We start from the raw sequence: 15,210 nt of genomic DNA on the forward strand, positions 1-15,210 counted from the left end.
TGTTTTCGGCTCTGAGGAGGTCCCCGCCCAACCTTCAAAATTTTGTCCAAAAGCAGACAAGAGGATCGGCCCGCGCTGAGCCGGCTCGTGGGCAGCAGGAGGCGCCTGATCGCTGCCGGGGCGCTGGGGGTGGTGATGGTGCTTCTGCTGGTCATCCTCATCCCGGTGCTGGTGAGCTCGGCCGGCACGTCGGCGCACTACGAGATGCTGGGCACCTGCCGCATGGTCTGCGACCCCTACGGGGGCACCAAGGCCCCCAGCACCGCCGCCACCCCGGACCGCGGCCTCATGCAGTCCCTGCCCACCTTCATCCAGGGTCCCAAGGGCGAGGCCGGCAGGCCGGGGAAGGCAGGCCCGCGAGGGCCCCCGGGAGAGCCGGGACCACCGGGCCCCGTGGGGCCCCCGGGTGAGAAGGGCGAACCGGGCCGCCAAGGCCTGCCGGGCCCGCCCGGCGCGCCCGGCCTGAATGCGGCCGGGGCCATCAGCGCGGCCACCTACAGCACGGTGCCCAAGATCGCCTTCTACGCCGGCCTCAAACGGCAGCACGAAGGCTACGAGGTGCTCAAGTTCGACGACGTGGTAACCAACCTCGGGAACCACTACGATCCCACCACGGGCAAGTTCACCTGCTCCATCCCCGGCATCTACTTCTTCACCTACCACGTCCTGATGCGCGGAGGGGACGGCACCAGCATGTGGGCAGATCTCTGCAAAAACAACCAGGTGAGCGCGGGCCGGCGGCGGGGAGGGCGGGGAGCGAGTGCGGGAAGGTGCTGGCGAGAGGGAGGAGACCCCGGAAATGAGGGTGGGAGCCGGCGGGGAAGGGCGCGGCAAGCCGCTCCGGGGCGACGGGGACGCTGTACATGCAGGGGAGGTGGGGGTCCCAAGCGGAGGAGGGCTCCCCGCAGTCCGGGAAGTAGTTCTAGGGTGTCAGACCCGTGCTCGGGGCGTGCACTCGTGAGCATGACCCTCCAGAGGTGAGAAACTGATGTCTTAGCCCCGGGGACAACTCGTGGACTAATGGAGTCCTGGAGCAGGGCAGGATCCCTGGCCCGTGGCATCCTCAGCAGTTTAGAAGGCTGCAGGAGCCCGAAATGGGCGTGTCAAGGCTTCAGACTCAGAGAAGATAGACCAGGACTCCGGGGATAAAGGAAGGACCCCCAGGAGTGAGTCTCAGACAGGGCGATCCCGGGCTCAGAAGCACTCTCCCGCGCGCGCGTAATGGCATGGCCCTTGAGAGGTCTTGGGTGGTGAAATTCAGAGTCACTTTACACTCCTGTAAGTTTCCAAAGGGAAATGAAAAAGTTGGGTTTATGCTGTAAAAGTACAGCAGCTCGCACCCAAACACGGAAATCCCCACGCCACGGTGGTTTGGAGTAGGAAAATGCACAAGGGGGTGGTCGGGAAGATGGCCTATCAGAGCTCAGCCCTTTCACCACCTCCAGGGCACCGCGGTACAGGCTCTTCCTAACCCTAGCCTTTTTGATCACAGCTGCCTTGCCTTGGCTTGGCTGCAAAATTTCCTCAGAGGAGCTCCCAACCAGCACCTGCTCTTCAGAGCTGGTAGGTAGTGCCGCAGGGGCCACTGGTCAGCACTGTCGGCCAAGGCTGCTTTGGCTTTGTTGCAGTCAGGTCAGTGCAAAGCCGAAGCATCTATGATCCTTTAGTCACAGGGGAAAAATACATTTCCAACCACCTAAAAGTGTAATGGGACCCTGGCGAGACCTTTGGGCTTGTAGCCTGCTGTGCTGTTCTGAGCCCTAAACTTTTCTTACTGACTGATAGGAAGAAAGACCCTGCCTGCAACCTTCAAGATTCCTCATTTCATGCAGCAGTTTTGACTAAGCAAAGGATGGTTTGCTCCAGGTCTTTGTTCCTGTGGAAACTCAGGTCTTAGCTAAACCCTGATTTTCTTTCTACAGTGCACCTTTAGGGCTGTTCTCTTCTTTTCCCTTTCTTTCTTTCTTTTTCTTTCTTTCTTTCTTTCTTTCTTTCTTTCTTTCTTTCTTTCTTTCTTTCTTTCTTCTTTTCTTTCTTTCTTCTTTTCTTTCTTTCTTCTGCCTCTCTCTCTCTCTCTCTCTCTCTCTCTCTTTCTTTCCCCCTCCCAATTTAGTGTCAGAATTCTTTCACAGGTAGAAGAGGGATGTCCTAAAGGCATGATGCACTTTTAAAAAGTCCCTTGCTGCTTCTTCTTTTTTTTCTACAAATCCCTTCAAGAACCTCCAGGACACTAGGAATGAGAAAAGGAAACATGGCCACCAGGAGGCACTGACAGGATTGTTTGTCACAGTTATTTTGCATGAAAATAATATTAAGAGAAATAAAAATTCTTCCTGGAATAGTGGGCTAGGTAGTTGCAGGTATGTGGCTACAAGGGGCATGGCTCAATATGCTAAAATAGAGGGGCTGTGCCTGGGTGACCAAAGGATTTGTGAACAGCCCCAAACAGCCCCAACAAGGCACCTCTTTATTTATACATTGTGTCTCTGTGACTCAAAGGTTATGTCTGTAAACACTACTATACTAAAGAGATATTTACAAAAATGTCTATTTCATCAACAAATATAGAATGGTAATTGTAAAAATATCTGGAGATTGCAAATGCAGGAAGCAGCTCAGCTGTTGAAGTAGCTCAGAGGTTGGTGGTCAGGTGGCAAAGCCTGTGCATATCCCAGTGAGTAGAAGAAAAGCATTTGGTACACAAGTTCTAAAATTAAAATGTTCATGTGTACTGCTTTTTAAACCCTTTCACTGGGGCAGATGCTGCTTCTTGTATCACTAGAGTATACAGAGTCTATGGGGATCAGGAAAGTAAGTGGGTGACACACTTGTAAAGTTCTTCACTGGCTGCTTTTCAAGTGGCTGCTTCAAAAAGTAGGTAACAAGTAATTCAGGAAAATATATGAACAGTGGTAAAAAACATCCTTCTGAGTTCAGTGTTCATCATCTTAGAAAATGACTATTGCAATATTACAGCTGAGGAGTTTTGTCTTTAGAATAGAAGAGTTTTGTAAAGTCTGGCTACAGCCCAGTGCCAAGTGGGAAATCTTGTAAAAATCTCTTTTTTATTAATTTTAAAATAAATACTTTATTCTTGATATTCAATTATAGTCTGAATGGTTGTTTCTTAGAGTCACAATTCCCCCTCTGAGATGACCTAATTTGTTTTTATAAGACAGAAATGCAGAGATCTATGTCAGAGTGAAGCTCTATGGATTAGGTGGATTTGAGAAGCACAGAAATTAAACAACAAGGGAAGAATGCAATTTTTCGCAGTAGGAGGGAACAGTGCCTCTGCATCAAAACCACATGAAGGCTATCTTATTTAGACTTTGTGCCAAATGTAAGGCCACAGATGGAACCATCAAAGGCCAATAAATTAACCTGATCTACCACTTAACCTTTTGTTTATGGTTCCACGGGAGTACAATGAAAATGAAATTACCAGAACATCAGCAGCAGTTAATTAAATTAGCAAATGCTGCTGTGAATATTTCATATAAGGATAATTCCTCAATAATAAGACAATGCTAAAACTATACTGCCTATTATATTCTTACAAACTTATTGTTCTCTATAAAGGACCACAGTTCTCAAAATCCCCATGAAATCATTAGCCTATACTTAATCATATCATTTGTTGAAAGCCCATCACAGTGCATATTAAAGGTAAAAATGGGGCTCAAATAGCTTTATATAGATACAGGAAAAATTCCTAATGCTTGTATACTTGTAGTTGAAAACCTGAAAAAATAGTTTCTGACCAGTTACTATACTGTCATTGTAGTAAGCCACCATAATAAAAACTAAATTGCCAGAAAATTAGTCATATAAAATAATTAGGGATAAGCTTTTCACTTACAGAAATTTATTAGTTATGGTAGCAATGGCCATAAACTACATGGGAACAAGTGAATACTGTGTGGTTTTATATTCATTTATCAGAGTGATGATGTGCCGTGCCAAATTAGTTCTCTCTCTAAAAGCAGAGAAATGCATACTAAAGACAAAGCAGAAAAATATATAGTTAACACACTAAGAAAAGATATTAAAGTGAATTTAGGCAGAAATAGGAATATTGGACCGAGAAAAAGATGCATTATACTCCCTGACATAATGCTGAAATCAGTGCACATTTAGGAATCTGAAAATAGCCCTCAGGGTGAACACATTACCTTCCTCAATAGTTTGATGGCTTCAAGGAAGAATTGCTGAAGTCAGTGGGATAGATATGAGAGCTTGAAATTCCAAGTCCCATTATACTCTTAGAGTGTGATGGGTAGACAGGCATATTGATACCATGGACACTGGCAGATGGTGGGCATTTAATTGGGAAAGTCCTGTACTACTGCATAGGTTAAAATGTTAGGAAATTGCTTTTTATTATAAAGCCCTCACACTGGTTTTATTCAACAAAGGAAATAAAAAGTGCTAAGGACAAGCTTCTAGTGTGTGGAATCACATTAATGCATTAGCAGGTTTCTGTGGTTTTACTTACTGAATTAAAAATGGTTAACACTTGGTTTTGTGGTTATGTTCTATAGAACAAAAACTGCATTGTATATTTTCAAAGGATTACAGTCTCTAAATCAAAGATTTCAATGAGCCTGGGTCCTAAAGGTTTCATGTAGAAAACAATGAAAATGGACAACATTCAAAGAACATATAAAAAATACCCCAAATGCTGAATATACTGTATTCTCTTTAATCAACATGATTAATCAATATGATTAATCAACATATTGCTCATATAGATGACTGTTAGTTTGTATTTTAATATTTCACATCCATTAAAAAATCCACATGTTCTAAAAGTCAAGCTTTAATGATAATATTCTCACTGTGTAGATTTTCTTCACTGAGAATTAATAACTAGATGAATGAAGGAAGGAAAGCCTTCAGCTTCTCCAAATTGAAGATTAATTCCTAGGAAATATTATGAAGTCCAACCGCATCATTATGTAACAGCTAAAATGGATCACCTCACTAGTGTATACATTTGAAGCAAAGCTTTTGAGTATAATCACAAAGCATATTGGTTTCGTGATATTAATGCCAGTTAGCATAGTGATAAGCAATTCTAAATCCTTTAAGCCCTTCTCTCCTTTTGCTATATGACACCCAGAAAGAAAAAAAAATGTTAAAATACTACTCAGATTACATTCCAAGTTCAGTGGTGTCAAAGAGCCTTCTCCTTTTATGACATTTCAGCATTAATGTGAGAACATATCTTCCCATGAAAATTTAATTTGAAAACCCATCATTTACATCTTGAAAGACATGCATGGAAATTCTTGACTTATGTCTCATTTCTTTCATTTTGCCAAGTGATAAAACCAGGCATATTATACCCCAAGTCATACATTATTGCATAGTGCAGGTTTACAAAACCACTAAATCATTTGCTATGTTATTCAGGGAAATATCATTATAGTGGAGCCGAAACAAGCCACAGCATAGAAGATGTGTTACTGAAATAAATCACACACAAGCCTGCCTTTTGAAAGATTATTCTATAGCAGAATCAAAACATGTCTAAATGAGGCTGAAGCCTGGTTTGAGGAGGGAGTATGACAGAGTGTCCATATGACATGATATGATAGGCAATTTGACTGTTTGCAAATGTTGATCAACTCACTAATGAGGCGAAGGCAGAACATAAGCAGATTATAGTCTGCTCTGGTCCTCAAAGCCAGACACACTGACAATCACATAAACAGGAAGAGCTATTCAACAGTACCACCCAGAAATCCTAGGAAATTGAGCGATCTCAGGTCACAAATTTAATTCCTTCTATAGCTTTTGTATCTGGTGAAATTAAATTGTTGATTTAAAGGCACATATAACTAAATGACAAGAGGGCACAGAAAAGTAAAAGGAAGTTTGGAAATGTGGGAGATATAAACAAAGATGTTTAAATGAGTTAAGCTGCTTCAGAAGTAGCCTGGATAAAAGGGGCTTTGCTTATATCAGATTTCCAAAGCTCTAAACCCAAAAGCTTTCTTTATTTTCCCTTCTATGTAGAAGCAGAAGGGTATTTCCCTGGGTCTTTTGACACTTGAGACATCAAATTTCTAATAATTATGATGAGCCATTGAAGTACATAGTTAGTTGGAATGTTGCTATTTGTCTTAAATTAAAATGCAAAACAATACTGCCATTTCCATTTCAAAATGTATCTGGATATGGAGATTCAAAGAATCAGAAAAAGCAGCAATCGAAGAGGAAATTAGATTGGCATGCTTTATTTACAAGGATAGAAAAGATTGCTGCAATGTCCCTTATTAAAGCAACATTTTTCTGTTTTATCTAGTAACATAGTTGGAATTGTTACAGAAATTCCTTCTATAGCCGGGACCAAAGGCAACATCAGTGTGCTACATTCTATGCTATGGCGGCAAGTCTGCAAAAGGCGTAACTTAAGGATTCTCTTTTACAACCTCTGATTCTTGTCTGTTTCACATAGGTGCGTGCTAGTGCAATTGCCCAAGATGCTGATCAGAATTACGACTATGCCAGTAACAGTGTGGTCCTTCACCTGGAACCAGGAGATGAAGTCTATATCAAATTAGATGGTGGGAAAGCACATGGAGGAAACAACAACAAATACAGCACGTTCTCCGGGTTTATTATTTATGCTGACTGATAACTGCAGAAACTGAGCTTGCTATGCTGAGTTTGAACGCTGGACTCGTGTGGCTAACGTCAGTGAATCAAGGATCCCGGGGTGCTCATTGCAGGGCATCTCAGCTGTATAAATGTGGGGAGATCAAATGCTACCTGACTCACATCTGTACCACTCAGACACATTATGTAAAAAAAAAAAAAAAAAAAAGTATTTAACGCAAGATAAGCAGATGTGTGATCCACTACCGCCAAAGCAAATACTCCTTATTGTTAGTGTCCATGTGAATGAAGTCCTATATAGACCACAAATTTTTATAGAAAAATCTAAGACACTGAATTATTTCTTCGATATCTATGATACTTTGGTGTACTGTGATCTTGCTGCTTTTATCCATGTGTCAGCTTTGGTTCTTGTGAGTTTAGCTGCTTATTAAGATACTTGGAGTCTATTTGTAGTGTGGGGAGGAGTCATTTTGCCCTGCAGGAGAAGGTCTAACTGAAGTAATGCTGCTTGTCCCCAAAGATATTGTTTGCCTTGTACTCTTGTTAACTTTAGAGCTAGACCTGGGAATGAGTCAACTTCAAGCCTTAACCTGAAATTTTCTGGATTTGTGGGATTTCCCAAGCCTGTGATCATTTTCACATTTTTTTTCTTTTCACGTGAATTTTCTTTTCTCTCTTTTCTGGTGATAGTCTTTGAACAAATAGAGATTGAACTTGTATCATAGGATCACCCTCTAAGTGTGAAAATGTGTAATTATGGATGGTATTTAGAAACCCCCCCACGTGTCCTTTTCGTCAACAGACTCACTTGAACAGCCAGAAAAAGTTACTCATTGGAAAAAAGTCAGATGGAGGTTTTGCCTTCCTCAAAACAAAAGATTGTTCATAACCTGAGGCACAAAAGTTTGATTCGAGCTAATGCATGCGTCGCCAAGGGGACACTAAGTAAGGCCTTCAAACAGATATCACAAATCTGTGTCCTGTGGTTATTTCGAAATTAACAGTTTCACATAGAACCAATGACAACAAAGTGTATATATTTTATATAAATATCTGCCCCACACTTATTTATATACATATATGTTAGATGAAATATTATATATACATGGTTTCAGGCCACTGGGCACAGTGGCTCTATAGCTCAAAAAACTAATTTAAAAACTATATATGTGTACACACAGAACCACGCACAAATTATTTGACTTATTTTAGATTTAAATATATTTTAGATGATACAAATATATAGAGTAGGAAAATAATAAAAGTTACTTCTCTTTAAGAGTCATCCAGAAAATGAAATCTCAGTAGGTTCAAATGCCCTATGTTCCCCATGTGTGAGTTAGTTGGGCCCATGGTTACTGCAGTCCATATGCAATCAATGCTTTAACTCCATTCTCTGGGAGACCACAGGACTTCAGGAAGGGAGCAGTTCTCCTTCACAGTGTTTATGAAACATGCCCATTTGAATAGTCAAGTCTTTCTTTTCTTTTGATAGTATAGTGCAAATCCATGCTCTCTAGTGAAAGCACACTGCCAAAAGCCTCCTCTTTAGTGAAAAGAGCGAAATGCATGCGAATATGTCCTACCAGCACACAAGTTCTCCTCTTACAATGAAAAATCTGTTCCCCTTTCAGTTGCCTTTAAACAAACACTCTTTGACAAGTAGATTTCAAAACCAGAGATTTTAAAAATCTGCTTGCTTTCCTGGGGAAGGACATTTGCATTTTTCCCTCTAAAGGAGTTGGGTTTGTTCTTTTGGCTCATTTTACTTTAGTACTTTTTGTTCTAATATACAGAGAGCTTGATCAGCTATGATCAACTGAAATAGCTTTAGTTTAGCAAGCTTTGACTTTCCAAGAGTTATGCATGGTGTTCCCACCTAAGGGTGGTGTGTGCCGTGTTGGAATGCCTTGGTCTGAGTAACTGTCATGATTTACATGATAAAAACACTTAGATCATGCAGTGAGAGTGGTGACTAATTCAGTTTGGCTCTTCTAATACGTAAGGTAACTCACAAATGAATTGCCACAGTTTTAATTTCTATTTAACAGCATATATTTATCAAAGATGGATTGGCAGCAAGGGATTAGGGATTTGTCTTAGGTACCAAATCACATAGTGAGGATTCAAAGGATCAACTTATAAGCAACACTGTACATCAATTAAGTGTTTTAACTAACATTTTGAAAAGGCTTTATTAGCACAGAACGTCATGGCTGGATCTCTTCTAAAGAGTTGTGTTTACAAACAGAATGTCATTTTCAATAGACCTGACCTTTTCTTTAGATAAATAAGCATTATTTTCTCTGTCTAGGCCTAAGGAAAAAAGAAATAAAAGGTAAATGAAATAAAGAGACTATATATAAGGCAAGATTTCTTTTTCTTTGCATTATAACATGAATTAATTAAATTGTGGCCTTTGTTATTATAACTGTAATGATTCATTAAACTATATTATGTAATATATTTTTCCTTTTATGATTGTGTTTTGTAATTCACTATTGCTATGGGTTCTTAGACAGACTTTGCAAAAACATAACACAACAGCAAAAATGAAGACCAGAAAGCCAACATCAGCAAAACCGATTTATTATAACTTTACACAGATAGGTGGAAACCACATACTTAATCTTCCAAAATATTTTTGTTATTGTGAACTGGTAATCTTATTGCAGTCTCCTTTGGGAAAAAAAAGTCTCAAAATTTAACTTCCCTTGTTGCAAAAGTGATTTTAAAATGCCACATTATTCATTAAGCATTAATTAAAGAACAGCAGGATAATTAGTAGGATCATCAATATTACAAGAAACATTAGAGTGCTCCAGAAGGGGGCAACTTAGCTAGGAACACTTTAATTTTTTTCAAGTAGTACAGATATGAGGAGGGGGGAAAAGACATCCAAAATGACTCTTAGGGGATATAGCTTTAAATTATTGTTTGGAAACACACTCTTCTATGTTTATTTTATTAAGGAAAGACAATAGGACTCACTTGAGCCTAGGGGCCCCCACTAGAGATTTCCCTGAGATAGTTATCTGGCTTTTCATAGGAGGGAAGTGATCAGTCATTGGTCCTGTGTAGCTTGGATTAATGCCCCCAATAGACTTGAAATCACCAAATATTCTTGGCAAATTTTCTCCTCTGGGTCTGGGTTCATGAACAGCCATCTTATTTAAAAGTCAGCCATTGCTTAGGGTTTTCTATGAGTATCTTATCAAGTACCCTCTCCGTTATACCTCTCAGGAGCATCTTAGGAACAATGTTGGTGAGTATATGCGAATAGCCATGACCTCCATACTTCATCAATCGGTGCTTCGTGTGTATGTCATGTGCCATGAGAATCCGATCTTCATAGCCCTCATCCACCAGGAAACGGACCCTGTAGAAAAGTATTAACTCATTATGTGCCAGAAGTTAATTGCTGGTGCTGCCTTTTACTCCTGAACATACTGCCTTTTCCTGTGGCATCTGTCCCAGGCTATTCCAAATGTACACTGTGGTGTGGAAATGCAGGTGTTACTTCATGCTAGAATGAATGAGATCCTCACTTTGTGCACACAGAAATTCCAACCCAGTCATAGGTTTGACAGTATCTGGCAATGCTGTGTTAAGGACAGCTTCCAGAGCTTAGGCTATTTGAATGAATGGCCACCATAGCTGTTCACTGATAATTTCGTTTGTCACTCCTCTTTAAAAAGGCTTTTGTTAGACTTAATTTTGAAATGACACTTTTTCTCTCTCTAAAGTCAATGGGAATTTGTGGTTAAAATATAGAAACAAAAGGAATCTTCATTTGAATAAAACACTTCAAGTAAAATCAGCTGGTTTTCAAGGGCAGGGCATGTGCATGGCATTATACAGTCAATGAAGATGGGCGGAAAAGTCCTCTGTATTCGAGCCATCTGTCCCTCTGAAGTCTACAGGAATTTCGACTTAGTAGTAGTTTCTGAGCAATAGATGAAACTGACCAAAAGTTTTTAGTCTATCTTCCTTGTCAACAAGGCTGCTAAAATAGCAAGCTGTTCCTTTAAATCCATAGTCAGTTGACTAAAAGACAGCTTCCTGGCTGTAAAAAAAATGTAATCCTCTTTGCCTAGTTAAGAGCTGTAATCTGCAGCATGAGTCACCTCATGACAGCCACCATCTGTATGTGTCTGCACTCTGGGCAGTGTCTGTCCCTGACCACAGTGGGCCTTTGATGTCAGAGATGCAACTTGCAAACAATGGCTTTTCTTTGGGATGCTTGTACAGTCTTGTGAGTATCAAGAGTACCAAAATGATGTAGGTGGATGGCTCATGCTCTTCCTCTGGGGGTTGACTATTTATCTGAAAGGTTCTTCTTTTGTTTAATAGGTAGATCAGAACATTTCTTTGAATTCTCAGGCAAAGATCATATTTAGTAACTACTGTAGCACTCATAGGACGCTACACACAAAAAATACAAGGCACAAAAGCGTGCCCTCTGAGAACCTTAAAATAAGTCACAATTAAATACCAGACTGATTTGAAGGTCAAAGGAATGTAAGTGCCAGAGAGAAGAGCCTGTCTGGGTGCTTGGTAAAGAAAGCAGCATCCAGCAGGCACACAAGGATGCCATGCCTGCTTTACAGCTGCATGGCACCCCCAACCTCATTTATGCCACTGAGGTTATCTGGCTTGTTAAAACTGGTCCAGAAGTCCTGATCTGTAGTTACTTTTGAACAAACTGTAATTCAGGAGATTAGCTAAGAGTGTTATACAACCATTTAGCATACAAAGGGAAAAGCCTGACAGAGTAGTGTGTGAAGCTGAGCCTCAGAATGATACTGATCAGAATGTAAAGTTACAGTAAGGGGAGCTTTTGGGATGCGCTTGCTGCCTGCTTGATTTTCCAGAGCAGGTCCCAAGGTCTTTCACCTTTCCTTACTGTCTGAGTACTGTGCTGCAGATGTAGCTCAGCAAACAGGGAGCACTCAGGCCTAGTGTACTGTAGGCCCAGCCTCAGTCTTCAGCACTGCCTAAGAAAGAGCAGTGGAGGCACACAAGTCTAATGTAATCCCACTCCAGAGGCTGAGGTCGGAGGATCTGGAGCAAAGGGGGACTTCAGGCTCCACCTTGTCCTCAGGCCACTCTGGGCCTACCTGGGCTACTTCAGATTTTTTTTTTTTCAAAACAATAAAAGAAAAGCTGGGTCATTCTTCTTCAAGCTCAGGATGTAGCTCAGTGGTAGAGCGGTTGCTTCTCTGAAAATTTTGATGTATCATTATTGCCATGACATACATACAAACAAATCCCTATAACACACCTCTGTCCCACCTTGTAACACAATGTTCTTAAATTGGAAAGTCATAGGAAAGAATAGGATAGATAGAAAGGTTGTAATTCAAAATGAGAATCCTATAAAATTGTAACACTACCCCAGAAAAGAAGAAGAGAAACTTGGAGTCCTTCTCTCTCTATTTTGGCTAAACTATGAATAAATTCATTTCCTGGGGCGGGGGAGGGCGGGAACAAGGAACTCTTAGACATCACCATGCAGTGAGGGCTCCAGAACTGTGCTATCTCCTGAGCTCAGCAATGTTCTAGCTCTGGAGACATCATCAGATGCTGGCCATGATTGGACATGCCTGCCCCAAGAGTTCGTCTCTCACGGTATGCTCACGGTATGGCACCATGCAGAAGAACAGGAGTTACAAAGAAGCCGCCAGAAGGGAGGAACCACTACAGATGACAAGACAAAAAACCACAGTAATTACAGCAATACAAATGAGTTCATGGTTTGCAAACAAATATTAGAGAGCGACTACAAAGTGTGAAAAGGCAGAGATATAATAAGATTTGAGAAATGGAGCATAAGATTGAAAACAGGTGTTAGACACAGAATTTCTGGTGCTGAGAACCAGAGGTAGGCAGAAGCTGTGTCTCTGTTCCTGCACGCGGGAGGCTGCACATTCCATAGCCGAGAAAAACTGTCGATGAACTGTGCAAAGCAAGTGCTCAACTTACAGGGACAGTGGGGGTTGGGAAGACCGCATGACTCCAAAGGCCCTTCAGTTGTTATCACTAGCTAGGTACAGTGAACAAATGCAGAGTCTTGATCCACAGACAAGTAAGCAAGAAATACACATGCACACACACAGCTTATACAGATATTTTTATATTAACACACATATATATTATTCAACATTTAATACATAAAGAATGCTTACATTTGGCACAATAAGAGATAACTTAAACAAGTTTTGTTCCTGAATTAATAGCCCAAAGAAAGACTAACTGGGAAGCCATCAACCATTTTCCCATTACCCTAGAGGCTTGGGAGCCTCACAGAAGGCATACTGGGCAGGAGACACACTGAGCTTTAGGAATGAAAAGCAGATCTGGAGGGGAAACTTCTCATTTCCAAACTGATTTTTAAAATATTGAGGATTTATTGAAGATCTATTTGGAAAACAATTGTGTGTGTGTGCCTGTGTGTGGATTTAGGCACAACTCATGCTTGCAGGGGCTTGTGGAGGCAAAAGAAGGCATCAGATCCCCTGGAACTGTAGTTATAGGTGGTTGTGAGTCCCTGAAGAGGGTGCTGGGGATCAAACCCAGAACTCTATATCAGGAGCACTGTTAACTGCCAAGCCATTGCTCTAGCCCAGTGTTTTGTTTTGCTTGTTGTAAGATAATGACTTTCTACAGCACATTATTTTAAAATCCAAGTTTTTGGACAAAGAAGGTTCACCTTGGAGTATGGCACAAGTTGGTAGGGCCTTAAGTAAACCTGTTTGTCCATACTAATTGTGTTCCTGATCACAGAAATTAAAATCATGAAACAAAATAAAAGAAACAACAGAGTCTGGGGAGATGGCCCAGCAGGCAGAGTGCTCAGATCTTCAACAGCCACATAAAGCAGGTAGGCAGCTATGGTGGCCCACTTGGAATGCCAGCCTTGGAAGGCAGAGGGAGGGGATCCCTGGAGCAAGCTGGCTAGCCAGACTAACTGAATCAGCAAGCTCTGCGATCAGCAAGAGACCTGCTCAGTGGAGAGCTATGAGGAAGATACTCATCCTACAGGCCAGGCATACACAAAGGGAACAAAAGGAGGAAATGAATTCTGCTTGCCAAAGAACTAGTTCAAGTACCAAAACCAAGAAAGACAGCTTTGTTGGCCAGGTGGAAGTAGTTTGCTTATATGGAATAATCTTCACTTTACACAACGAATTCCACCTAACGACGCTGAAGTGCAAGCAGATGCTACTGAGGTCACTGTAGACAAATGCCAATACATGGTAGTCTAGGGAAGCACAGAGAGATGAAGGTCGCCTTCCCGAGGATCAATCTTGAGCATGAATGACACAAACATGGGCTTGGGGTGTTCCCCGCAGCCCCACAGAGTGCATGTTCAGCTGCTGACACTGTCTCGGCTTGTGGGCACTGCTCCTCAAGTCTAGTTTTGCTTACTCCCATCCCACAACTTTTCTACTCAGATCCCATCTTTTTGTCCTTGCTATCACAGGCTCTCTGTCCCTGAAATCTTAATCTCCGGTTTCCCATACTGGTCTTATCACCTCTTTGCACTGTTTCCATTCGCCCCGCTCTACCATGTATACATACCCACTTCTTTAAAGTCACCAGCTTAACTTTTCTGTTATGATCTTCTTAAATATGTGAATGTTTCTTCAAATGTCTTACCTCCAGCTTTGACTCTCTGACCCTCATTCACTCCTTCCTCTGTTCTCCTGACTATCAATTGTATCTTTCCAATAAAAGTCCCAATCCTAAAGTTTCTTTGGTGTTCACATTTAGAGCATCTATCCACATTGCTTCACTGACACTATTAGCAATATTAAAAACATCTTTTAGTAAAACAGCCAGTAGACCTTGGGCACTGGTGCCAAGCATCAGATGGGTCTCAGAGATATGTGCCCAGCCCAGCAGCCATTCCTATTCTCAACGAGACCTGGCCTTGAATCTATTCCTTCTTTCTTGAGAAGTAATCATGTCTGCCTTGCAGAAGACTGGAAAGCACAAAGGTATACAGCCTCAGTTCTTGATCTTGTTAAGATGTTTATCTGCATCAACCTTGTCTGCTCCCATTTCTCCCAATGAAGGGAGAACTACTCTCAACTTTCTTTTTTTTAATTTTTTTTTAATATTAGTTACAGTTCCTTAACTTTGTATCCCTGCTGTATCCTGTTCCCTCTTTCCCTCCCAATACCACCCTCCCACCCTCATCTCCTCCCTGCCCCTTTCCAAGTCCACTGATAGGGGAGAACCTCCTCCCCTTTTATCTGATACTGTCAACTTACTTTCTAATCACTCCCCAAATCCTACCTATTTATCTCCTTAGGAGGCTGGATCAATATTATATTTCCAGTATTTTTGAGTGAACATTCATTTAACATTTCCATATTCGGTACCATACATTCATGTAAAAACTCTGCATATTGTATTTTATATCAATTCTATATCAATCTCTTAGAATTACCTTTATTTCTTGGGTCCATTCTCTCTGTCTCTGTCCCTCCCAACTTCTGATCGTTGCTTCATAAACTGTACAACTTTGGGAAAAGCTTCTCTGGATCACCTGTTTTCTTCCAGCATTGGCCC

General features: G+C 41.5%; 2 protein-coding genes across 4 annotated transcripts in view; one reads left to right on the plus strand and one right to left on the minus strand.

Annotated features, from left to right (window-relative positions):
* The first annotated feature begins 118 nt into the window (after positions 1-118).
* Positions 119-6,843, plus strand: C1ql3 (complement C1q like 3). The gene is made up of 2 exons (XM_021648490.2): positions 119-723; positions 6,467-6,843. The coding sequence occupies exons 1-2, from the start codon at positions 136-138 to the stop codon at positions 6,644-6,646; spliced, it is 768 nt and encodes a 255-aa protein (XP_021504165.1). The 5' UTR covers positions 119-135; the 3' UTR covers positions 6,647-6,843.
* Positions 6,844-9,203: 2,360 nt separating this feature from the next.
* Pter (phosphotriesterase related) overlaps positions 9,204-15,210 on the minus strand; it is a 61,455-nt gene continuing 55,448 nt past the window's right edge. For all 3 annotated transcript variants that reach the window (XM_021648486.2, XM_021648488.2, XM_021648489.2), the window contains one exon: positions 9,204-10,009. In XM_021648486.2, coding sequence (XP_021504161.1) covers positions 9,799-10,009 — 211 coding nt within the window. In that variant the 3' untranslated portion in view covers positions 9,204-9,798. The remainder of the gene's footprint in view (positions 10,010-15,210) is intronic.

The sequence above is a fragment of the Meriones unguiculatus genome, chromosome 19 (assembly GCF_030254825.1).
Source record: "Meriones unguiculatus strain TT.TT164.6M chromosome 19, Bangor_MerUng_6.1, whole genome shotgun sequence".
In the NCBI taxonomy this organism is placed as follows: Eukaryota; Metazoa; Chordata; class Mammalia; order Rodentia; family Muridae; genus Meriones; species Meriones unguiculatus.